We start from the raw sequence: 24,991 nt of genomic DNA, 5'->3' as shown, positions 1-24,991 counted from the left end.
CATATATGGGGTATTCACATGCTCAGGAGAAATTGCACAACTAATGTTGGAGTTCTATTTCTCCTGTTAACCTTGTAAAAATAAAAAATTGGGACTAAAGTAAAATTTTGATGAAAAAAATTTAAATGTAAACTCACATGTAATGTAAATCCACACTCCAAAAAATTCCTGTGAAGCACCTGAAGAGTTTATAAACTTCTTGAATAAGAAGAAGTTTGAATGTTGGTTTTGAGTACCTTGAAGAGTGAAGTTTTAAGAATTATATTACTTTTGAGTATTTTCTGTCATCTAGACCCGTTAAAGTAACTTCAAATGTGAGGTGGTCCCTAAAAAAATGGTTTTGCAAATTTTGTTGAATAAATGAGAAATCGCTGGTCAACGTTTAACCCTTCTAACTTCCTAACAATAAAAATTATGCTTCAACAATTGTGCTGATGTAAAGCAGACATGGGATAAATGCTATTAATTAACTTTTCTTTGATTTAAGGGCATAAAAATTACAAGTTTGAAAATTGTGAAATTTTCTACATTTTTGCCAAATTTCTGATTGTTTCACAAATAAATTCAAGTCATAGCGACCAAATTTAACACTATCATGAAGTACAATATGTCATGAAAAACAGACTCAGAATCACTGGGATTCGTTAATGCGTTCCAGAGTTATTACCTCATAAATTGACACTGGTCAGAATTGTAAAATTTGGTCTGGTCATGAAAGTGAAAACAGGCTTGGAGGTGAAGAGGTTAAAGAGGTTGTCCGGGGCATTTATATTGATGTCCTATCCTTAGGGTGCAGTCAAACAACCAAATAATTTGGAACGAGTGTTGATCACATTGCACGAGCTGCTGGTGGCTCTCCTGATCTGAGCATGACAGCTGTACAAAAATATATGGAGCTGTCACCCTTGGGTCAGAAGAGCTGCCGATCAGTCAGAGCATTATGTTCCGATCTCAGTTTGATTTACCATCATCTGGCTCAAGGCCACATTTATATAGGCTAAAGCACATGGCCACTGGCTCGTGCACATGGCCGTATTTTCGGTCCGAGTGCAATCCAACAAAACATGGGATCGCACTCGAACCAATGTTGTTCTATTGGGCCATGCGCATGTCAGATTGCTGCATGTCTAAGTTTGATCCAATATTCAGATCACACACAGCCGTTCAACGCAAAGAGTCCATGGAAAACATTGGACTGCACTAGGATGACACCTCAGCGCAGTCCGATTTCTGCAGACTGACAGAACAGAGAAGATGAAGAATTTTTTTTTTCCATCTTTTCCTCATCGGAAAGAATTGTATCACACTCTGATCACACTTTAATTAAAATCTGATCACAGTGTGATTTGTTTAATCGATCCTATTCTCTCTGATGAGAGAATCTACAGCATTATGCGTCTGCCCTCCGGATAAATCATCAATATCTGATTGGTGGAGATGTGGTGGCCAGATGTGTTGAGATGTTGAGCTGCACAGCACAACTCCCTCAACGGAATAATGGCTGCTGCTAGGTATTGCACATCCACCTCCTATTTGAATCATTAGGGAAAAGATATGCAGCACTAGGTCACAGCCTCAATTCCGTTGATGGTGATGTGCTGCACAGCTCCACAATTCAGCACATCTGGTCTAAGGCTACACTAGAAACAGCTGATAGGAGGGCTATCACATCCATACCAACCAGATATCGATGACCTATCATAAGCATATGCCATTTATATGGAAGTCCTGGACAACCCAAGCTGTTCCTGCACACCCAAGAAAACTGACAATTGCAGATATAGTGAAGGTTATTATAACTTTCTAAGCACTATCTTGATAAACTTGTTACAGAAGGTAATCCAACTTAAGATAACGTTGACCAAGATTTTGACCAATGTCACGATAGGTGACAAAGTACATTTTTTTGTGCCATGATCTCCCTGTCATGTCTGATCTGAGTCTAGGTAACCTTTGCTAGATCTGTACGTGATATGAGGTGCTAAGCTTACACACGCAACCACTGTCCGACAATATCCATAGATTATCCTATGTATATCCTATGACATTTCTTCCAGTTCATGACAGAAAGAGGAGAGAGGTAGACAGAGATAGACTGCCCTCTATATAAGCCCCACCCTCCTCACAGTAACACACCAGGCACAGACGTACTGTGTTCATTCCTCTTAAAGCTCATCACTCTTGCTTAAAGTCTACACTGCTATACAAACAAAGATGCAGGAGTTAAAGGTTCACCCCTCCTCAAGTCATGTCCTCCTCTGTTTAGTGCTCCGGTGGTTTCTTTAAAAAAGAACTATATGGGAGCAAAGCAACTGCCATGCATGCACACTATTTTCAGCTCTGGAAGAAGAAGGTCGGGGAGTGCCGGGCATGTCAATCATTTCTCTTATGTTGTAATTGCAGCTGATTCAGAGTGAGTTGGCGCGGCCCTGGTGGCAATTGGAGGTACTGTACATATGTCGTGTAAACGATGATTGCTTGGACAGTTTTCCATAACAATGGACATGATAGGAAGTATTCCTAGGACACAGATACAGTCTTGGCAGCGGATTAAAGCTTCCATTTAAAAGGAATAGCCATATTTTCCAGATTTGTCACTGCTTTTGATTCATATTTTGATAAATAACATAAAAAATTATTTTTTTTTGTAGTTTCCATATATTAATATTTTATAAATGATAGAATCAGTGAATAAGAATTTCAGTTGCATTGCTTTTATACGGACATAATCCACACACATTTATGACTAACAGATGTTCACAGACGCCCTCCCGAAAACACACCAGAAAATCATTCAGTAAGAGTGCTGGGACAGGTGCCGAGGAGATATTTTCAACTCTAGTATCACAGTTTTTTCTTGGAGACATAGATATTTGGCAAGAGCTGTGCAAGAGACTGTGATCATGTCTGCAAGGGAATGACGGCATGTGGAGGCCTCGGAAAACTGCATCCGCCACACAGATGCTCCTCTTAGCCTATAGGAATGTGTGATAATGGAAGTGTGCTGGCCAAGATCATAGACCATATGTTTTCAGCAGTCCACATAACTCCATGTTATCATCAATCCACATAGGTCCATGTTATCATCAGTCCACATAGGTCCATGTTATCATCAGTCCACATAGGTCCATGTTATCATCAGTCCACATAGGTCCATGTTATCATCAGTCCACATAGGTCCATGTTATCATCAGTCCACATAGGTCCATGTTATCATCAGTCCACATAGGTCCATGTTGTCAGCAGTCCACATAGGTCCATATTGTCATTAATCCACATAGATCCATGTTGTCGGTAATACACATAGGTCCATATTGTCAGTAATCCACATAGGTACCTTGTGCTCTCCACATTGCGATCATAGGAGATCATGTCATGGGGAAACAATGTGCTGCTGAGAACATACAGTGCCTTGCAAAAGTATTCGGCCCCCTGGAACTTTTCAACCTTTTCCCACATATCATGCTTCAAACATAAAGATACCAAATGTAAATTTTTGGTGAAGAATCAACAACAAGTGGGACACAATTGTGAAGTTGAAGGAAATTTATTGGTTATTTTAAATTTTTGTGGAAATTCATAAACTACCTTTCCGGGCACATGTCAGCTGATGTATACAGCTGACATGTGCCCGCAACAGCTGCGGTTGGATTGCGATCCACCTGCGACTGTTATCTAGTTAAATGCCGTTGTCAATTTCTGACAGCAGCATTTAATGCACTCTTCTAGCAAGCGCACTGGAAATCCCACCCATCGGTGACCTCATCACGTGATCGTGGGTCACCGATGGATTGGCATGATAACCAGAGGTTTCAAGCAGACCTCCATGGTTGTCACTGCCAGATTGCTATGAGCGTCCCCCAGTGGTCAGCGCTCATAGCAAGTGAGCATTTCTGCTACGTAAATACAAGCAATCTGATAATCGCCTGTATGTAGCAGAGCAGATTGGATTATGGCAGTTTATAGTCTCGTATGGTGACTATTGAAGCATGCCAAATGTAAAAAAAAAAAAATGTGTTAAAAAATATTAAAAAAATAAAAAAAAATAAAAGTTCAACTACCCTCTTTTGCCCTATTCAAAATAAAACAATAAAAAAATCAAACATACACATATTTGGTATCGTTGCGTTCAGAATCACCCGATCTATCAAAAGAAAAAAAGAATTAACTCGATCGTTAAACGGCGTAATGAGAAAAAGAGTCAAAACGACAGAATTAGGTTTTTTTGGTCACTGCTACATTGCAATAAAATGAAATAACAGGCGATCAATAGATCATATCAGCACCAAAATGGTATCATTAAAATGTTAGCTCTGCGTGCAAAAACTAAGCCCTCACCCAACCCAAGATCACGAAAAATGGAGACGCTATGGGTCTCGGAAAATGGCACAATTTTTCTTTTAACAAGCTTTGGAATTTTTTATCACCACTTAAATGAAAAATAACCTAGACATGTGTGGTGTCTGTGAACTCGTAGTGACCTGGAGAATCATAATGGCAGGTCAGTTTCAGCATTTAGTGAATCTGGTAGAAAAAAAAAAAAGCAACAACTGTGGGATTGCACTTTTTTTTGCAATTTCACAGCACTTGGAAATTTTTTCCCATTTTCCAGTACACAGTATGTTAAAACCAATGATGTCGTAGAAAAGTACAATTCATCCTGCAAAAAAACAAGCCCTCACACGGCCTTATTGACGGAAAAATAAAAAGTTATGGCTCAGGGAAGAAGGGAAGTGAAAAACAAAAGCGCGAAAACAAAAAATGGCCTGGGTTTTAAGGGGTTAAGGCATTTGTCCACTGTGCCACCATGATGCCCCTGAGATACCTTGGCACAGAGTCCATTGTGTCTCTCTCCTTGCTGTAAATTTGCAGGGACTGTTCCTAGTTTTCAGAAACAGAGCAGGACCCTTCACGGAACTCCCATGTTACTTGTTGGCGATTGTCGGAGCTGCTGCTACTCAAGGTTGCCCTTTCATTTCACAGCCTTCAAAATAGAAATAAAAACTTGACTTTTTGGAAATATTACCAATATGTTTCTAAATTAACTAAACTTGACGTGATTTCAAGGAATAAAGCCGACACAGGATCAATAACAAGAATTTTTTTTTGCTTTTATGTGGTATTGCATTATTGAGCATGTCTCACATCCAGACAGCAGGAGAATGTGATACTTTCATAAGTGTAAAGGATGAGGAGGACGGATAACAGCGCAGCGTGTAAGGACGACAGGGAGGAGCAGCGCTGACACGTAAGCTTCCGCCTGACGTAGAATAGTCCAGACTATCTCCTGAATCACAAATCATATAACTAGCAAAAGGATTCCTCCACTTCATCTAGTAGCAGTACACAAAAATGACACTACGATACCTATAGAGACAGATAGATAGATAATAGATAGATAGATAGATAGATAGATACAGAGATAGACAGACAGATAATTGATAGATAGATAGATCAATAGATAGATGATAGATAATAGATAGATAAATAGATAGATAGATAATGGATAGATAAATAGATAGATAGATAGATTATAGAAAGTAGATAGATGATAGATAATAGATAAATAATGGATAGATAGAGATATATATATATATAGATGAGATAGATAGATAGATAGATAATGGATAGATAGATAGATAGATAGATAAATAAAGGATATATAGATAATAGAAACATAAATACATAGATAATGGATAGATAGATGGATAGATAGATAGATAGATAGATAGATAGATAGATAGATAGATAGATAGATAGATAGATAGATAGATAATGGATAGATAGATAAATAAATAAAGGATAGATAGATAGATAATAGAAACATAAATACATAGATAATGAATGGATAGATAGATAGATAGATAGATTATAGAAAATAGATAGATGATAGATAATAGATAACTAATGGATAGATAGGGAGATAGATAGACAGACAGACAGCTCTGGCAAAAATTAAGAGACCACTTCCAAATTTTCAGTTTGTCTGATTTTTGAGTAAAATGTACCGTAAATTGTTCTTTTAGTCTATAAACTTCTGACTACAAGTCTCCAAATTTCCAAGCCCTAAATTTTGTTTGTTTTTTCTAAAAAGGAGAAATGGTCAAAATTTATAAAAACAGTGCTTTCAGACCTCAAATACTGCTAAGAAAACAAGTTGATAATCATTTAGAAGCAACAATGCTAATGATTTAACTCGGGAAGAGTTCAGAAATCAATAGTTTGTGAAATAACCATGATTTTTAATCACAGCTTTCATGCGTCTTGGCATGCTGGCTACCAGTCTTTCACACTGCTTTTGGGTGACCTTATGACAATCCTGGTACAAAAATGTAAGCAGTTCTTTGATGGCTTGTGACTATCCATCATCCTCTTGATTACATTCCAGTGGTTTTCAATGGGGTTCAGGTCTGGAGTTTGGGCTGGCCATGACAGGGATTTGATGTCATCCTTCATCCACACATTGATTGACCTAGCTGTGTGGCATGGTGCATTGTCCTGCTGGAAAAACCAGTCCTCAGAGTTGGGGATCATTGCCTGAGTTGAAGGAATTAACTGTTTTTCCAGGATAACCTTGTATACGGCTTGATTCATACGTCTTTTGCAAGATTAACCTGCACAATTCCTGCCTTGCTGAAGCATCCCCAGATCATTACCGATCCTCCACCAAATATCACAGTGGGTGCAAGACACTGTGGCTTGTACGCCTCTCCTTCTAACCATTAGACAACCAGGTGTAGGACAAAGCTAAAAATTAGACTCATCAGAGAAGATTACCTTACTCCAGTCCTCTATGGTCCAATCCTTATGGTCTTTGGCAAACTTCAGCCTGGCTCTCCTTTGCTTCTCCTTAATAAAAAGCTTTTTTCTACCTTTACATGTCTTGTGATCTGTCTCTAGTAGCCTCTTACAAACTGTTCTTGCCATGCACTTCACCCCAGCTGCCATTTGCCATTCCGTTTGCAGGTCACTTGATGTCATCCTGCGGTTGCTGAGTGATATTCAAATAAGATTACAGTCATCCCGGTCAGTGGAGAGTCGTTTTCGTCCTCTGTCGGTCTGTAGCTTTGTTGTCCCCAATGTCCGGTGATTGACCTTGTTGTAATGGACTGCCATCTTAGAAATTGTAAGGATTTAGGAAACATGACACTCACTGTATCTCTCTGCTAGTAAAGCTATATTTTTCATTCCTATTACTTTGGGATATTACTAGCACTTGTTTTGCCATCCAGCTTGTCCTATTGCAAGAGGATTGTGAACACCACAGCAGGGTTTTTTATACTTTCCTTCATTAAATAAGATGTGGTTCAGGTGATCACCTAACCAAAAGCACATTAAGTAGAATGAGGTGTACTCTGGTTGGAATTCAACTGACACTGGAATGGAATGGCTGTCAGACATGGAAAGAAGCTGATTTTTATAAAACTGTGCAGTGGTCTCTTAATTTTTGGCAGAGATGTATATTAGATAGATAGATAGATAGATAGATAGATAGATAATAGATAAATAGATAGATGATAAATAGATAGATAGATAGATAAATAGATAGATAGATAGATAGATAGATAGATAGACATTAAGGTAACAGAGAGACAGACTGCAATGATTATTTTGTAACATTTGGTAGTTTCCGTCCTCGGGATTACTGGTAAATAGTTGACAGTTTCCATCCTTACAGACACAATACGACAAAGTTATTGGATTTTCTTTTGTGATTCACAAAGCAATTTGTGTGAATGTGAAGCTTCCACCCCGGCAATGATACAGTCTGGTTTATTGCCATTCACCTATTATCTTTTTCCCCTTTTCTCTTACAATCCGTACTATACGGCATGTGTTTCCATGAGAACCAGAATCTCTTTCCCATGAAGACGTGTACTTGGAGCGAGGGCGTCCGCCGATACTGAACTTTCTGACAACACTTTGGTGGCAATAATGAGTCTTTACAATTTAATATAGAGGTGCGATAGCTATACTACAGATTCCTGGGTGATAAACATTATTTCTGCAGGCTAAACAATGGCTTCATTATAGAGCGGGGTCTCGGCTGAGACCTATAGATGTAGAATTAGAAATGAAGTGCATTCGCTGCCCTGTATGAAAGCAATGAGCTATTGTGGGACGGAAACAAAGCTTGGCTTCACTTTAGAGTTTCTTTTTCTGCTATCTTAAATATAAAATCTTAAAGAGCTACTCCATCAATGGCAAATACCAATCTATGGCTTATAGCTGAAAATCACATTGTATTAGTCAGTCACTCAAAGGTTAAAATAATCCATCTTGAGTTGTGATCAGTATTTCATGTGTCTAGGGGGTGTTAGTTCTCAATAAAGGGAATCTATTACCAGATTATTTTACCCCATCTGAGAGCAGCATCACATAGGGCTCCAGATCCTGATTACAACAATGTGTCACTTACAGGGCTTCTTGCTGTAGTTTTGATAAAATTTCTGTTTTTTCTGTTGCAGATCTAGTAGTTCTCTGAATGCTGAGCTCTGTATATCCCCGCCCACACCACTGATTGGCAGCTCAGTGGTGAGGGGCGTGGTCAGACTGCTCAGCAAGCAGTCCAGTAAGTCATATATCACTAGAATCAGGGTCTCTGGTCCTACATGATACTGCTCTCAGATTAGGTAGTAAAAAACTGCTGATAAATTCCCTTTAAGGAGATCCAGATGGAGTATGTAATATTACAGACAATGTTACTTGGGAAAAATATGCAAAAGAGTTATCTGAGGGAAGGGAAAAAATTGTCCCTTGTTGCGAAGTAGGACATTCACTTACAGGGTGGCTCCCTCCAAAACTTAGCAGTAGAAAGACAGTTTTCTTACATCCGGAGGACAAATTTGCAATCTCCATGTTTGCCGGTGTCTCGGGATGTGATGTACTTAGATAATCAAATTGCAGCCGGAGCTTTGAGCAAAGTGAAAAGTAATTCAAGACCTTGACATCTTTGGGAAGGATCTGCACCAAGTTCCGGGGTCGTCATAACATAAAGAATGTGGGGCCTCTTAGTTGTAGGCTCCTAGTGGACTTTCCCACTGCATACACACCGGAGGGCACTTTAAAAAAATAATCAAAACTAAGAAAAAAGTGTTTAATTTTCTATAGCAGCTAATCAAAACTCAGGGTTCGCTTCTCAAAACGTCCTAAAAAATGGATGCAATTGCCATAAAGCTGAGCTGAGTCTGTGAGATCTCAATCGAGATGATCTAATGATCCAGTGATAAATGATAATGCAGAATACAGGCTGTCCAGTAATATAAAATGAATATGCAGTTTTATTTTTGTTTGTTTTGTTTTTGTTTTACTCTTTTTTAGAAAAGGGGCATTTTTGTCCATGCGTGGTGTTTGGTCTAACAACAGGCCAGACTATTGGCCTCATGGGCATGAGCTTGTTCCGTGAACAAGAGAGGCACATTTTTTAGGATTGGATAAGAGGGCCTGCTTCCTTCTAGAAAATGTCTACAGTCGCCTTCTACAGGCTGTGTTTACTACGGCAAGTCAGTCCCATTCAAGTGAATAGGGCAGAGGTGCCGCATTAGACCTAACCCAGCAATCTCTATTATAAAAATCTGGCTAAATCCAAAGTCCAGAAAAAGTGGCACTGTTATGCAAGTGTTGTATGAGATACATATACAGGCTTGGACTGGCCCACAGGGGAAGGCGGTAATTCTCCCGGTGGGCCCCTATGTGGGAGTTGGCCCTTCACTCCAACATCAGCAGAGATAGCTCAGTCCACTTAATGTAACATGTACAGACAAGAACAATATCTCCTCATTAATTCAATAAAGTACCCAGTTATTATACAGCAGCATAGGTAAAGTTAGGTCAGGTAATATTGCATATATATATATATAAACTGCCTTTATCAGACACAGCCCATAAGCAACAGTGACTCCATTTTTACGATTAGAAAAATAGTCTACTTTTTTCAGAAAACTACTCCATTTTGTGTTTGAGCTGCCATACCAGACATAACCTATGGACAAGAGTGGCGCTGTTTTCAGAAGAGTAAAAAACAGACCATTTTTCTGTATGAGCATCAAAGTCTGCTACTTTCATCTGCATACCTAAATCTAACTGCTTAAATGGCACTTACCCATAGGCTGTGTGCACATGTTGCATTTTTGTCGAATTTTTGTTTTGGTTTTATGGGCAGATTTGTCACAAAACCCGAAGGCTTTCCTGATGCCAGCAAAGTGAATGAGAATCTTTAAGTCTCATGCACACATTGCTTATTTTGACTTGCAGATTTGGTGCAGATTTAAATCTGCAGCAATTCAATTCTTTGGCCGGGGTCACACTTGCAACTGCAATGCGAGAAACTCGAGCGAGTCTCTTGCATTGATACCCAACACTGCCGCAGGCATTCGGGACCGGAGCGCTCAGCTGCATAGAAATACATGCAGCCGCACACTCTGGTCCTGAGTGCCGGCGGCAGTGCCGGGTATTGATGCGAGAGACTCGCGCGAGTTTCTCGCATTGCAGTTGCAAGTGTGACCTCGGCCTTTCAGTATTTTGCTGCAGATTTTACCCACAAAGGCTACTTTCCCACGATGAGTTTTTGGTGAGAATTTTATGTTGCATTTTTTTTTTTGAGAAAAGAATGTAACCTTTATTACTTAGGTGCAGAAAATCTGCAACATCAAAAACTAATCAACAGGGTATGTTGATCAAGGGAATATAGGCTAATGAGTGGGAAAAATGTGCAACAAAAACACATGTGAAAAGGCGGCAAAAATTTGGCAAAAATACACACATTTCACGCTGTATTTTTCCTCCCAAGAGATGCAGAAATGGAACAGAAACCTCTGCACCAAATACTTAAAGTGGGCACATAGCCTTATAATTTATTTATTATGTAACTGAATAATTAATCGAAACCTATGCAAAAATTTATCCAAAAAATCTTTATTTGCATCTGTCTCTTTACATACTGCTGTCAATTGAAAGTATATCTTGGTATTCATCATGCTGTGTTTAACGTCATGAAGGCTTAAATCAACCAAAAATGTCACTCAGCCCTTCTAGCTATTTTTCTCTTTTCACTTTTTAGACCATCACTCAATGGATTGTCACAGCTCTCGAATAATGCATGACACAGAAAAGGATGATAATAATAATGATGAATACGATAATTACGATGAACTGGTAGCCAAGTCTTTGTTGAATCTTGGCAAAATAGCCGAGGATGCGGCATACAGAGCAAGGACGGAATCTGAAATGAACAGCAATACATCTAATAGCATGGAAGACGACAGTGACAAGAACGAGAACGTGGGACGGAAAACAGAGCTCAGTTTAGACTTGGACAGTGATGTTGTTCGGGAAACAGTGGATTCACTCAAACTGTTGGCACAAGGACATGGCGTAGTACTTTCTGATAACCTCAATGATAGGAATTATATTGACCATTCCCATGAAGATACACGGAATATGAACTATTTGATGTTAGGCAAGCCTACAAATAATGGACATGCCGAGAAAATGGTGGAGGAGAGTGACGAGGAGGTGTGCTTGAGCAGTTTGGAATGCTTACGTAACCAATGCTTTGACCTTGCACGGAAACTTAGCGAAACTAATTCAGATAGAAGTCAACAACAATGTATTGGTATGAGAATGCCAAGGGCTGACGAAGACTATTCTGATCGAATGCCAGATAGGAATTATTCAGACATGATGAACTTAATGAGACTTGAAGAACAATTGAGCCCCAGGTCAAGAACTTTTTCTAGCTGTGCAAAAGAGGATGAATTCATTGAAAGAGATGATGATACTACCTCCATCACCTCCGACAGGTCAGAAGAAGTCTTTGATATGACAAAAGGTAATCTGACACTGCTAGAAAAAGCCATAGCTCTAGAAAGTGAGAGAGCAAAAGCAATGAGGGACAAGATGGCCATGGAAGCTGGAAGGCGAGATAGCATGAGAATTTGTGATGAACATACCATGAGACACCTCTCAGGGGAGGACAGAAGGCCAAAGTCCAATGATGGCCATGTCAAAAAGCCATGTTATACAAAAGGTAATATATGCATGCTTATTTCTACTTATGTTGCACGCATGATTTCACACACAAGTAGAATATGGGCCAAAATTTTGTGTCCATGTTATGGTGGCAAGTCCTAGACCAACTGCTCATCTTCAGACTTAAAGTACCGTAACCATAGTGCTCTGAAATGCAGTTTACTTGGGTGTTTAGACATCTGATGAAGTTATGCATGTATCTCTTTCACATTTGTGTACCTCAGGTCCAACAATGATAAATTAATGTTATATAATTGCATACATTTTGATTATATGGAGCATATTAGCCAATCTCCAGTCAAAAGAGTGATTCTGGTCAGACAAGAACCCCAACCTGATTAGCTCTATGTTGGCTGTTACATTATTAGTCAATGTAGTCCTGTTTGATCACTTTGGAAGCAATGGCCTGTGCAGAAGGAAAAAGATCTTTCACCAAATTATTGTTCGTATGTCGACCGGTGTGAATCAAATAAAGGCATCTTCTGGTATCTATTTGGTGAGACTTTCACACACAGTTGACTTCTCTTCAGACAATGATGGTGTGTCATTGGTCAGCTAAAACCATCACTTTCAATGATCAGTATTTTACACTTCTATGAATTTTAATCTTATTTGTAAGGGAAACTTAAGGCACCACAGAGTCATTAAGACAGCACACAGAATTTTGTATCTCCATGTCATGGCGCGCTTTGTGGTGGCACCATTTTTCTTAATTATTCTCTGCTCAGAAACAATTAATTGCATTAATGCATTAATCTGGTGAATCATAACAAAATTTACTAATTCAAATGAGATAAAAAAATTTTTAAAGAGGATTGATTGCCAAAATTTTCATGTAGAACTGGACACATTATGAAATAGTGGCTGCAGAGCGGAATTTTTTTTTTTATTTTTTTATTTTGCCTCTCTATTGTGGAGATATTAGCAATCAATGTATTTAGCACCTAATGAGTTAAGTTTAGTTAAGTCCGAATGGGTGTTATCAGATGATTTTCACTGGGGGTGTGTACTTCTTCTCCATGTATGAGTTGCTATATAATAACACCCACTTGGATTTCACAAAAATTAACCTATTAGGTGCCAATACATTAATTGCTAATGTACATCTGAAAGGCCACGGTCACACGTTCAGTATTTGATCAGTATTTTATATCAGTATTTGTAAGCCAAAACCAGTGGGTGACAAATACAAGTGGTGACATGTTTCTATTATACTTTTCCTCTGATTGTTCCACTCCTGATTCTTGACTTACAAATACTGATGTATAATAGTGACCAAATACTGAACACTTGAATGTGGCCTAACAGAAAGGCAAAATTGAAAAAAATAAAAAATAAAAAACTTTTATCCTGCTCTACATTATGTGTCCATTTCAACATGAACAATTTGGTAAGAGGTCCTCTTAAACCTCCACATGGAGAACCTTGTGCATTTTAGCCTCATAGACTTGTATAGTTGCTTCTTCTTCCCCCTTTGTACAAGTCGGAGCACAAATGGATCAGTAACATAACCACGCATGTGAGCATTGAAAAAAAAGGACTCTTTTGCTGGAAAATCAATCGGAATATTGATTGTGTCTGTAATTGCTCTCCAACCTGATATTGATTCAGTAGTAACTAACAACACAGATCTTAGGTAACCTAGACCTAGACGTCAGCGCCATTCATGAAATGACAAGCTTCTTCATTTGAATGCATTTTAGAATGTTTTTTTTTTGCCAGAATTAAGACGCTAATTATGAACACATTTAATTTTGCTGGCTAATGATGGGTGATTGATGAATTAGAATAATCAGCTTTTTATTATATTTATTGCTATGAGTTGATAATGAGCTTTGATGTAGTGTGCTCTGTGGAATGAATATGCTCTTCAAGTGTCTCGCTGTGTGTGTGAGGTACATGAATTCAGTGTCTCTAAATCACTCGCAACAATATGCAATTAATTCCACTTAGATTAATTGATGATCCCATTAGCCCCTAAGAAGGAGATATTTTCAGTCTGGAAGAACAAGTGATATAGTCAGCAATTTAATTATTGAGAAAGTTTTTTTTTTCTTTTGTTGAGACCAAGACGAAAACTCTCTTGCCAGGTCTTGATCTTGTTGTATTAATAGATTGTATATGGATGCTGAAAACTTGGGGACTCTATGGGGAAGATATATCAAAACTGGAGGAACCAATCAGATTCCGCCTCACTTATTTCATGCGCCTTTATTGTTTTTTTGTTATAAAACTTATCCACTCTACTTTTGTTCTAAATTGATACAACCCCTTTTGCTTTAAAAAAAAAAGACCACCAAAGTGTCAATTTTCAGCATTTTGCGCTATGGACTGTTCTGCACTGATTGGATGTCCTACGTTAAAGAATGAATTGTTGTCAAATCTCATTCACACGCCTCATTTGCAAATTGCCTTTTCAAAGAGGAAGAGGACTAGAATTCTAGTGCCACCTGTTGGAAATAGCAATCCTAAAAGTCAATACTCTTTAACAAGCCTTGCTATATGACTTACGATAAAAACCAATATCGGAATTTGCAGACACAGTGTTTCGGGATATTGCTCCTCATCAGTGCAAAGTATGAGATCTGATTTGGCTAGGTGAGAGACTTAAGATTGGGATCTAAGGGGTAACATTTCTTCTTGTTGAGAGTGACAAGCTAGGCCTGTCATGACAGAGCTGGGAAACTTATACTCCATGCATGCTCTTCTGGGAAATTAAATATGCAAATTGCCTCTTCAGAAAGGAAGAGGACTAGAACTCTCGTGGAACCTGTTGGAAGTAGCAATCCTAAAAGTCAATATGGACCCTTTAATGAGCCTTGACATATGACTTAGGATAAAAGCCGGTGTTTCGGGGTATTGCCCATCATCGGTGAGCTCTGATTTGGCTAGATGAGTGGCTTAATACTGGGATCTATGGGGTAATGTTTCTCCTTGTCACTCTCCACATGGAGAAATGTTAGCCCATAGATCACACTCCTCATTTGAAAGCTAAACTTTTTTTTATTGTTTACTGGGTTGGTTTTCTAAATGTAGAAGACCATAAAGGGATATTCACACATGGCACATTTTCTTTGACGACTTTGAACACTGCAAATCCTTTGAAAAATTGTCACTTGTTACATATTGTATCTCAAAGGGTGATGTCCACAACAAAACAACATATAATGATGCTTAAAATTCTGTAGCACAGGCAGAAAAATAATACTAATTTAAATCCCCTTAGAATAATTTGATATGTCCAACATCTGACTACGGTACTTATTGCGATATCCTGGCCCGAAATCAACAAACTCATAGGCATATATGAGACTGCTCAGTTAAGGTCAGGAGACCATGATTGTTGGATGTGTGAAATCAGCCTTAGAGGAAATCTACATGTGGAGTAAACCTACTTATTTTCTTTGCATACAAATCCCACTAAAAGATTGACTAGATGTAATAATAAAAGGGGAAATCCTTAACTCAGAAATGGTCATTTTCAGACAAATATTGCTTCAATGCAGACAATTTTTCATTTACATACTTTCTATGAATTCTGAATTCTCATTGATGGTGTGTTCTCATGAGTCATTTTTAAAAAATTTTATACTATTTTTGATCTTTTTGACAAAGTTTTGTAATCTCAGTAAAAAAAGCACTGATTTTGTAAAAAATAATGCATCTATTTTAAAGCAATTTTTAAACTTTCCACAAAAAACAGTAGAGCATCACCACAAAAATACAGTATGCCTTCTTTCACATGACCACAAGTCAAACCTGACTGTGGGTTTCAGACCTACAGTTAGACTATTGTAAATTTTAATTTCTACATAGGGTACCGTAATGGAGTTTCACATAAGGCAACTTTCTAGAATATGCATCCATATTGCTGCAACTTTTAAAATTGTGGCAAAAGCCATCACAAATTCTTACATAAACATCTCATGTAAGTACAACCTATGACCTAATTTATTCCAGCTTGATAATGGATGTAATGACCTGCAATAACAGTATACAGTATCATCAACTGTAGTTTCCACATAAGGTACCGTAATGGGTTTTCTTAAAATGCAACTTTCAAATAGGGTTAAAAAACACAATATTTGATTAAAATATGAATTTAATCCAAAAACACTATTACACACAATAAAATAAAGCTTGTTTATATAGGAAATCTCGCAATTTCTTACAAACTCTCAGAAATTTTCTGGCTGTAGTGTTTTAGTTCTTCAAAAAAAACTGAAGTATACCTGCAGAAATACAACAGGAAAATGCATTGCAATGTTTGTGGTTTATGTGGTCACTCAACAAAGGTTTGATGTAGGTTTGTTTTGCTCATCTTAAACAGAAGGAAAGTGCAAAACCGAAAAACTAGAATCATTTTTCCATCCTTATTACAGCCTCAAATTCCACTTCCGCTACGGCTCTAATGGACTGAACTAACCACATTATAGAAATGCAAAAAATAGAGCCTGTATTATGCCCATGTAAAACTTTGCTTAATCTACTTTTTTTCATTTCATTCCAATTTTGGTCAAAAGAAAACAGTTACTGGTCAGAAGTCCATTATTTTCATTTACGAACCATTTTTAACATTTTTTATAGTCCATTGGATCACATTGGTTAATGGAGATATATGATCAATCCAAAGCTACTATATTAGATCACTGAATCCAATAAATGTCCCTCTACTTTCAAAGCAAAATAAAAATTTTTTATGTAAATTGTTCTCTCCACTGGTTTTTCTTTGACAGGTGAATTGAGGTGAGCGGAAAGCTTAGATAGAGATAATTAATCACTGGGGAGAGACACCACTGCGGTGCAGACAGTCATCTTAACAAGGCAGATGATGGAAAAGAGAAGAAGGATGGAAAAACAACTGTTCTTGCACTTACCCTTGATTTCATCTGTCCTTATTCGGTGTCTTTTTACTTTGATTATAATCTAGTGCTAGTAGCCTATCCATGGGTCGGGAGTGCAATCAAGACTCAGGAATTGGTCCATTTAAAATGTAATGTTCTAAGCTAAGAATCAGACTCCTTTAGCTGCAGGACAATCAATCTGGACTAAAATCCATTTTAGCTTCAGATTTCAGTCATTGCATTGAAAATAACCCTTGGTCACAACTCACATAGTTTATAAAACACAAATAGGATGCTGTTGAGAATCTACTGCAGACATTTTTATGCCACCCATGGGGTCTATTTTGCGAAATTCACTTGCACCAAAATTTTACAACAAATAAGTGACCTTGGCCTTAATGAGAGTCTACCAGAAGTTTTCACCCTGGAAAAGTAATGACAGCTTCAGATTGAAAACTTCTAAGTTTACCATAAGTGCCTGATTGGCGATATCCTACCACTAAGTTCCCTCGATTCTCAGCAGTAAGGCTACTTTCACACTTGCTTTTTTTTGCAGCGCGTTTTTCCCGCAAAAAAAGCATGGAAAAAACGCATACAAATGCTGCGTTTTTTTCAAGCACTCTTATGAGCGTGCATGAAAAAAACGCAGTGTTTTTATGCGTTTGTATACGTTTTTAGTGCGTTTTTACCGCGTTTGCGTTTTTTTCCAACATTAGTTGGCCCCTCACACTAACCCAAACCATGACTTTACTAACCTTAACCCTAACCCTGACCCTAACCCTGACCCTAACCCTTAACCAAACCATACCCTAACCCTCACCCTAACCCTGACCCTAACCCTATCCCTGACCCTAACCCTTAACCAAACCATACTAACCCTAACCCTTAACCAAACTCTACCCAAACCCTAACCCTAACCCTAAACCCTAACCCTTAACCAAACCATACTAACCCTAACCCTAAACCCCCTAAACTAACCCTAACTCTAACCCAAACCCCTAAATTCCATTGTCTAACTAATGGTCAACAAAAAAACGCATGCGCAAAAAAACGCATACATGAGCATGGCAATGCGCACATATGCGCACCCATAGACTTATAATGGGTGTCTTGCTGTAAAAAATGCATTGCGCGCATGCGTTTTTTTGAGGCAAGTCGGACGCCCAAAAAATGCAACAGGATGCATTTTGTGCGCCCGGGCGCACACCACAAAAAACCGCATGCACGGAAAAACGCATACAAACGCATGTGTATGCGCACATAAGCGCATCCCATGCAAAATATAGGAAAAAAAAGCATGCGTTTTTTAGCGCTAAAATCCAGCGCAAAAAAGCGTAAGTGTGAAAACAGCCTAAATGCTCCACTGTGCTTATGCTCTTGAGTGACTTCTGCGATGACTTAATTCCGATGACTTAGGGTTGTGGAACACATATTGCAGAGAGACAGGGGCACTTTATTGGTAGAAATGTGGTATGTCCTGGTTTGTTCTATGTCAGGTACCCATAGCATGGAACGTGCTCAGGAGCTGAGTCTGCATCACACCCAACAGATGCCGGTTTCGATTCACAGCCAACATCTTCCTGTAACAGCAGCGGCCGGGAAGCACTCTGACTGCTGCTGCTTAACGAGATACATGCTGCTGTCCATCTCTGACACTGGTAATTAAATAGCATAATTGCCTCTGTGTGCCTTGCCTCCTATCGACCCTCCGTGATCACGTCTACTGGGTTGGTGTAACAGCTGAGGGCCTGCTGAAAACCCCAATGCACAAGAGAATGATATTTTTTCTATATATTGCATTACAGTTGTATATAGAACAAGTGATCAGGCAATCAAAGGTTCAAGTTCTCTAATAAGGGACTAAAAAATAAAATAAGATTTAGGTAAAAACAAAGCAAAATTAAAATTATGAAAAAAAAAAAATTGAATTACTTTAGTTTTCTAGTAACCATTAAAAATAGATAAATAATAATAAAAATAATGTGATTTCTTTCATCTGTAAAAGTCTGCTCTACCAAATTATAAAATGAATGAACCCGATTGGCAAACATGACAATTAGAAAAATTTGAAATGGCAGAATTGTGGCTTTTAAGTCGTGCAGCGCCATGAAAAATGCAATAGGAAAGTATTAAAGACATTGTATCTACCCCAAAAATTGTATATTTAAAACATCCATTTTCCAAACAAAAAGCAAACCCTATGGAGCTCCATCGACTGAAAAATGAAAACAGCGCAAGTCTTGGAACATGGCAATACAAACAATTTTTTTTGTTTTTACAAGCTCGCGATTTTTTTTCCCAGAACTTAAATTAAAGAGAGAATGCTTGAGTCCTTTAGCGTTGATGCTGGTGCTGATTCTGAACCATCATACTAACAGCCCTTGTAAGGGCCCAGTTGTAACATCCCTGTAAAGGGGGTGAAAAAATTGACTATATTGTCATCCATAAAGTATTATGTGCTTTGTTGTACATTTCTGTGGTTTATAACACTCCAAAAAAGTGTTAAAAAATGTTTCTGGATTAAATTACTCAGCAATAGACTATTACGTGCTCTGTGGTACATTTAAGTGGTACATATCACTCACAAAAGAGTTGAAAAAATGTTCTGAATTCAACTACTCACCCATAGAGTATTACGTGGTGAGTAGTACATTTTGGGGGTATATAACACTCCAAAAAAGCAAAACTTTTTTTCTGGATTCAATTACTCATCCATGGAGTATTGCATGATTTGTGGTACATAACTGTGGTATTAAACTCCCCAAAAAAATGCTTTTACAGCGGCAGGTGACCATTTTTTTAATTAAAAATAAACTTGGTTTTAAGAGACCTAGTAATAAGGGAAGGGGAAGTAGAAGTGCTGATGATGGTGCACAAAGACGCCAAGGACATAGGGCACGTGCAACAATGCCTGTTGTTGGAGCACAAGAAACATGCCCATCCGCAACACACAGGTTCCTGTCCCACTTTGTAGGAAGGCACAGTACATCACTTATGAAGCCTCACCAGTGCGAACAGGTGGTCGGTAGGATAGCAGATAGCTTCCAGCATGCTTTGAAGCACTACCCAGTCTTCTATACGGTCCAGTCTCACCAGCCAAAAGTCTGGATCACTTAATTCTCACATTGATTCTCCTTCCTCCCACCATGTTGAGTGCCAAGAAAATAGTGATCCCACAGTAGGATACTCCAAGGAGCTCTTTACATCACTTCTTGATTGTGAGAAAAAAACAAAGCTGCATTATGGATTGTTTAGAATGGTTAATCTAGAAAATTGGAACTGCATTACTGCCATAGAAAATAGGTAAGTGCTACATTATGTACATGTGGAATTTTGGAAAGTTAGAACTGCAATATTGCTATAGGAAAATTTACAGTAAAAAGAAGGTACTGAGTACATAAATTCGCCAATGCATATTAGAAGAACTGCCACCGTCAAGGCATACCTTATAGTTGGGTCCCTGTCCTTTTAAGACACCTCTCAGACTAAAAAGCCTACAATTTATTGGGCAGGAAGGAAGCAGCTAATTAAAACTACCTGAGGCTGATGGAAATGGGAGTAGGAGTGCACGTCACAGTAGTTTGCTACAAACAGAAAAACTAACCAGCACATCCCAACTAGTGTGAACAGGTGTCAGCTAAATCAATGATTGTAAGAAAAAAAACAAAGTTGCCCTTTGGATTGTTTAAGAAGGTAGATCTAGAAAACTGGAACTGCATTACTGCCATAGAAAATAGGTAAGTGCTACATTATGTACATATAGAATTTTGGAAAATTAGAGCTGCAACATTGCTATAGGAAAATTTACAGTAAAAATAAGGTAATTAGCACATAAAGTGGCCAACGTACACTGCTCAAAAAAATAAAGGGAACAGTTAAACAACAAAATATAACTCCAAGTAAATCAAACTTTTGTGAAATCAAACTATCCACTTAGAAAGCAACACTGATTGACAATTAATTTCAGATGTTGTTGTGCAAATGGAATAATAATAATAATAATAATCTTTATTTTTATATAGCGCTAACATATTCCGCAGCGCTTCACAGTTTGCACACATTTTTTCATCACTGTCCCCGATGGGGCTCACAATCTAAATTCCCTATCAGTATGTTTTTGGAGTGTGGGAGGAAACCGGAGTGCCCGGAGGAAACCCACGCAAACACGGGGAGAACATACAAACTCCTTGCAGATGTTGTCCTTGGTAGGATTCGAACCCAGGACCCCAGTGCTGCAAGGCTGCAGCGCTAACCACTGAGCCACCGTGCTGCCTGTGTATAGACAACAGATGGAAAATATTGGCAATTATCAAGACACCCTCAATAAAGGAGTGGTTCTGGAGGTGGGGACCACAGAACACATCTCAGTACCAATGCTTTCTGGCTGATGTTTTGGTCACTTTTGAATGTTGGTTGTGCTTTCACACTCATGGTAGCATGAGACGGACTCTACAACCCACACAAGTGGCTCAGGTAGTGCAGCTCATCCAGGATGGCACATCAATGCAAGCTGTGGCTAGAAGGTTTGCTGTGTCTGTCAGCGTAGTTTCCAGTGGCTGGAGGCGCTACCAGGAGACAGGCCAGTACACCAGGAGATGTGGAGGGGGCCATAGGAGGGCAACAAGCCAGCAGCAAAACCGCTACCTCCGCCTTTGTGCAAGGAGGAACAGGAGGAGCACTGCCAGAGCCCTGCAAAATGACCTCCAGCAGGCCACAAATGTGCATGTGTCTGCACAAGCTGTTAGAAATCGACTCCATGAGGATGGACTGAGTACCCGACATCCACAGATGGGGGTGTTGCTCACAGCCCAACATCGTGTAGGATGCTTGGCATTTGCCACAGAACACCAGGATTGGCAAATTGGCAAATTTGCCACTGGCGCCCTGTGCTCTTCACAGATGAAAGCAGGTTCACACTGAGCACATGTGACAGACGTGACAGAGTCTGGAGATGCCATGGAGAGCATTTCTTTGGAGGGCTGCACAGCCCTCCATGTGCTTGCCAGAGGTAGCCTGACTGCCATTAGGTACCAAGATGAGATCCTCAGACCCCTTGTGAGACCATATGCTGGTGCGGTTGGCCCTGGGTTCCTGCTAATGCAGAACAATGCCAGACCTCATGTGGCTGGAGTGTATCAGCAGTTCCTGCAAGATGAAGGCACTGAAGCTATGGACTGGCCCGCCCATTCCCCAGACCTGATTCCGATTGAGCACATTGGGGACATCATGTCTCGCTCCATCCACCAATGTCACGTTGCACCACATACTGTCAGGAGTTGGCGGATGCTTTAGTCCAAGTCTAGGAGGAGATCCCTCAGGAGACCATCTGCCGCCTCATCAGGAGAATGCCCAGGTGTTGTAGGGAGGTCATACAGGCACGTGGAGGCCACACACAATACTGAGCATCCTTTCCTTGTCATGAGGCATTTCCACTGAAGTTGGATCAGCCTGTAATTTGATTTTCCACTTTGATTTTGAGTATCATTCCAAATCCAGACCTCCATGGGATACTCATTTTGATTCGCATTGATAATTGTTATGTTTTATTGTTCTGAACACATTCTACTATGCAATGAATAAAAATTTGCAACTGGAATATTTCATTCAGAGATATCTAGGATGTGGTATTTTAGTGTTCCCTTTATTTTTTTGAGCAGTGTATATGAGCCCAACTGCCACCGTCAAGGCGTACATTATAGTTTATGTGCTAAGTACCTTCGACATGTTGTCCTTTTTAATTCTTGTAACTTCGAAACGCGTTGTATAAAGCCACAAAAAATTTTAATAAACCACACATGGACTGACATCTCTTCAATCTTTCAGCAGCGCAGAGGATTTCCACTAAACAATTCTTCTGGATAGGGGAACATTTCCCTGATGGCACACTGTGTGAACATAATGGAGGCTGGATTTGAGTCCCACCCTGGCACAGCAAATGTCAAGGATTGATGGCCCTACTGCTATCAGGCTTTCCAGTTCCTGCATCCTCTCCTGCTCCTCATTCTCTATCTCCGATGTCCTGTCTCAGAGCACGTAATCCACATCAGTCAGAAGCTGGAAGTTCTGCAATACTGCCTCAGCAAAGCGGCAACAGGCTCTGCTGAAGCTAATTTGTCTAGGAGACAAAACGCATACCACAGCACAGTAATTTAAAGGAATAACAGACCACACAGATCTGTGGCTCTTCTTGCTGACCATACAACCAGGCATGGTCATGTGCGATAATGGGCCTAACCTGATGGCAGCTGTGAAGCTGGGGAAGCTCACACACCTACCATGCATGGCACACATGCTTGACTTGGTAGTTCAGTGGTTTCTGAAATTCTACACGTATTTGCCAAAGCTTCTGGTCAAGGTACGCCTCGTCAGCGCCCATTTTTAAAATTTGGCTACAGCTGCCGCCACTCTGGCGGTGTTGCAGCAGCGCACACAAGTACCAGCTCACTGATTCGTGTTCGACTTGCCCACATGCTGGAACTCCACACTGCATATGCTGGCAAGGCTTTGTGAGCAGCTAAGGCCAGTTGGTCAATGCAAGTTCCAACATGCCCATTCCAGTCAGCCTCCATACATAACAACTGAAGAGTGGACATGGATGTCTGACATTTGTTTGGCTCTCCATGACTTTGAGGATTCCACAAAATGGTGGTGGCGATGACACCATCATCAGCACAACGATCCAGCTTCTGTGTTTACTTAGGCCAGTTTCCCACCTTCAGTATTTGGTCAGTATTTTACATCAGTATTTGTAAGCCAAAACCCGGAGTGGATAAAAAATGCAGAAGTGGTGAGGTGTTTCTATTATATTTTCATCTGATTGTTCCACTCCTGGTTTTGGCCTACAAATACTGAGGTAAAATACTGACCAAATACGGATTACTGAATTGTAGGTCACTGCAGACAATTAAACATGAAACTTTGTATGCAGTCCAGATGGAGATGGAGGAAGCCATGAGACAGGTAGATACTACCCAGCCTCGTCTCATCTGTTCAGTGCAGATTGGATAACAACGAGGACATAGAAGCTGAGGAGGCCGAAGAACAGGAGCTGACTGAGCACAACAAGGCTAGTAACCACACAAGCTTTGTCCCATCTCTCCTACTTGGATGGGTTGAGGAGGGAAATTAGGTGACAGAGATGGAGGACAAAGAGGAGATGGCGAGTAGTCATCATGGTGGAGATAGGGAAGTGTTGGCTGTAGATACCTTGGCACATATGGCAGACTCTATTTACCGCTGCCTTTCCTGTGACCCTTGCATTACATTCATCTAGGCTAAAATGGTGCTAAAGCAGAAGGCCATTATGGAAAATATGTTGGAGAAATTACCATCAGACAACGCTAGTGGTAGAAGGCAAGCTTTATTACTCAACCAAGCAAGAGAGATGGGGAGACACACACCAGGTACAGCAGAGTCAGGGGAATACTGTCAAAGGCTTGCGTCAATTTCATGACCCCCCAGTGTCCTGGCCCAGGTGGCTGGGTATCTTTGACAAGGAGGGAAAAGTTTTTAAAGATGGTGGAGCAATACCTGGCAGACAAAATCAGGGTATTCACTAATTCATCTCCAACCTTCAGCTATTGGGTCTCAAAGCTGGTGACCTATCATGAGCTGTCCCTCCATACCTTGGAGATGTTGTGCTACCCCACCACTAGAATCTTGTTTGAGCATCTTTTTAGTGTGGCTACATGACAATTTGAAAAAAATGTGTATGAGGCCCTCCTGTATGTCTAATACAAGGTGTGTCTGAGTCCCTATTCCATTACATTGTTTGGCAGTTCTTGCTTCCTTTATAAATGGCACTGAATTGTACAACTTTTTTATACAAATTTAAATTTTGATTTATTTAAATTTTTTTTTGTAATCCTTTTTAAATTTTGCCTTTTATACAAGTCATTAGACAAGAAAAGAATGTTTAGTAACTTTTTCTGTAAACTCCAATTTCTCCTCGATTTTGAATGTTTCATTGTCAGTCCTCAAAGTGGTGTAAAAGTGTGACACCATTGATCTCAGCAGCAATCTGGGAGTCAAAGTTCCTTCTAGGGCTTCTCCCCATGCTGTTCTCCTTTCATTCAGCACTTATTCTATACAATTCAACATGTTGACTGCCCCCCAGA

At 39.5% G+C, this 24,991-nt stretch overlaps 1 protein-coding gene across 17 annotated transcripts in view; it reads left to right on the top strand.

Annotated features, from left to right (window-relative positions):
- The window catches only part of MYT1L (myelin transcription factor 1 like), a 729,735-nt gene that overhangs the window by 567,958 nt on the left and 136,786 nt on the right, over positions 1 to 24,991 (top strand). For 16 of the 17 annotated variants that reach the window (XM_073568131.1, XM_073568128.1, XM_073568134.1 and 13 more), the window contains one exon: positions 11,060 to 12,028. The exons of the other annotated variant lie outside the window; for it this stretch is intronic. In XM_073568131.1, the coding sequence (XP_073424232.1) occupies positions 11,060 to 12,028 (969 nt within the window). The remainder of the gene's footprint in view (positions 1 to 11,059; positions 12,029 to 24,991) is intronic. 17 annotated transcript variants of the gene reach the window in all.

The sequence above is a fragment of the Dendrobates tinctorius genome, unplaced genomic scaffold (genome assembly GCF_039654945.1).
Source record: "Dendrobates tinctorius isolate UK_male_01 unplaced genomic scaffold, ASM3965494v1 ptg000021l, whole genome shotgun sequence".
Taxonomy (NCBI): Eukaryota; Metazoa; Chordata; class Amphibia; order Anura; family Dendrobatidae; genus Dendrobates; species Dendrobates tinctorius.
This window is presented reverse-complemented; position numbering and strand designations above follow the sequence as displayed.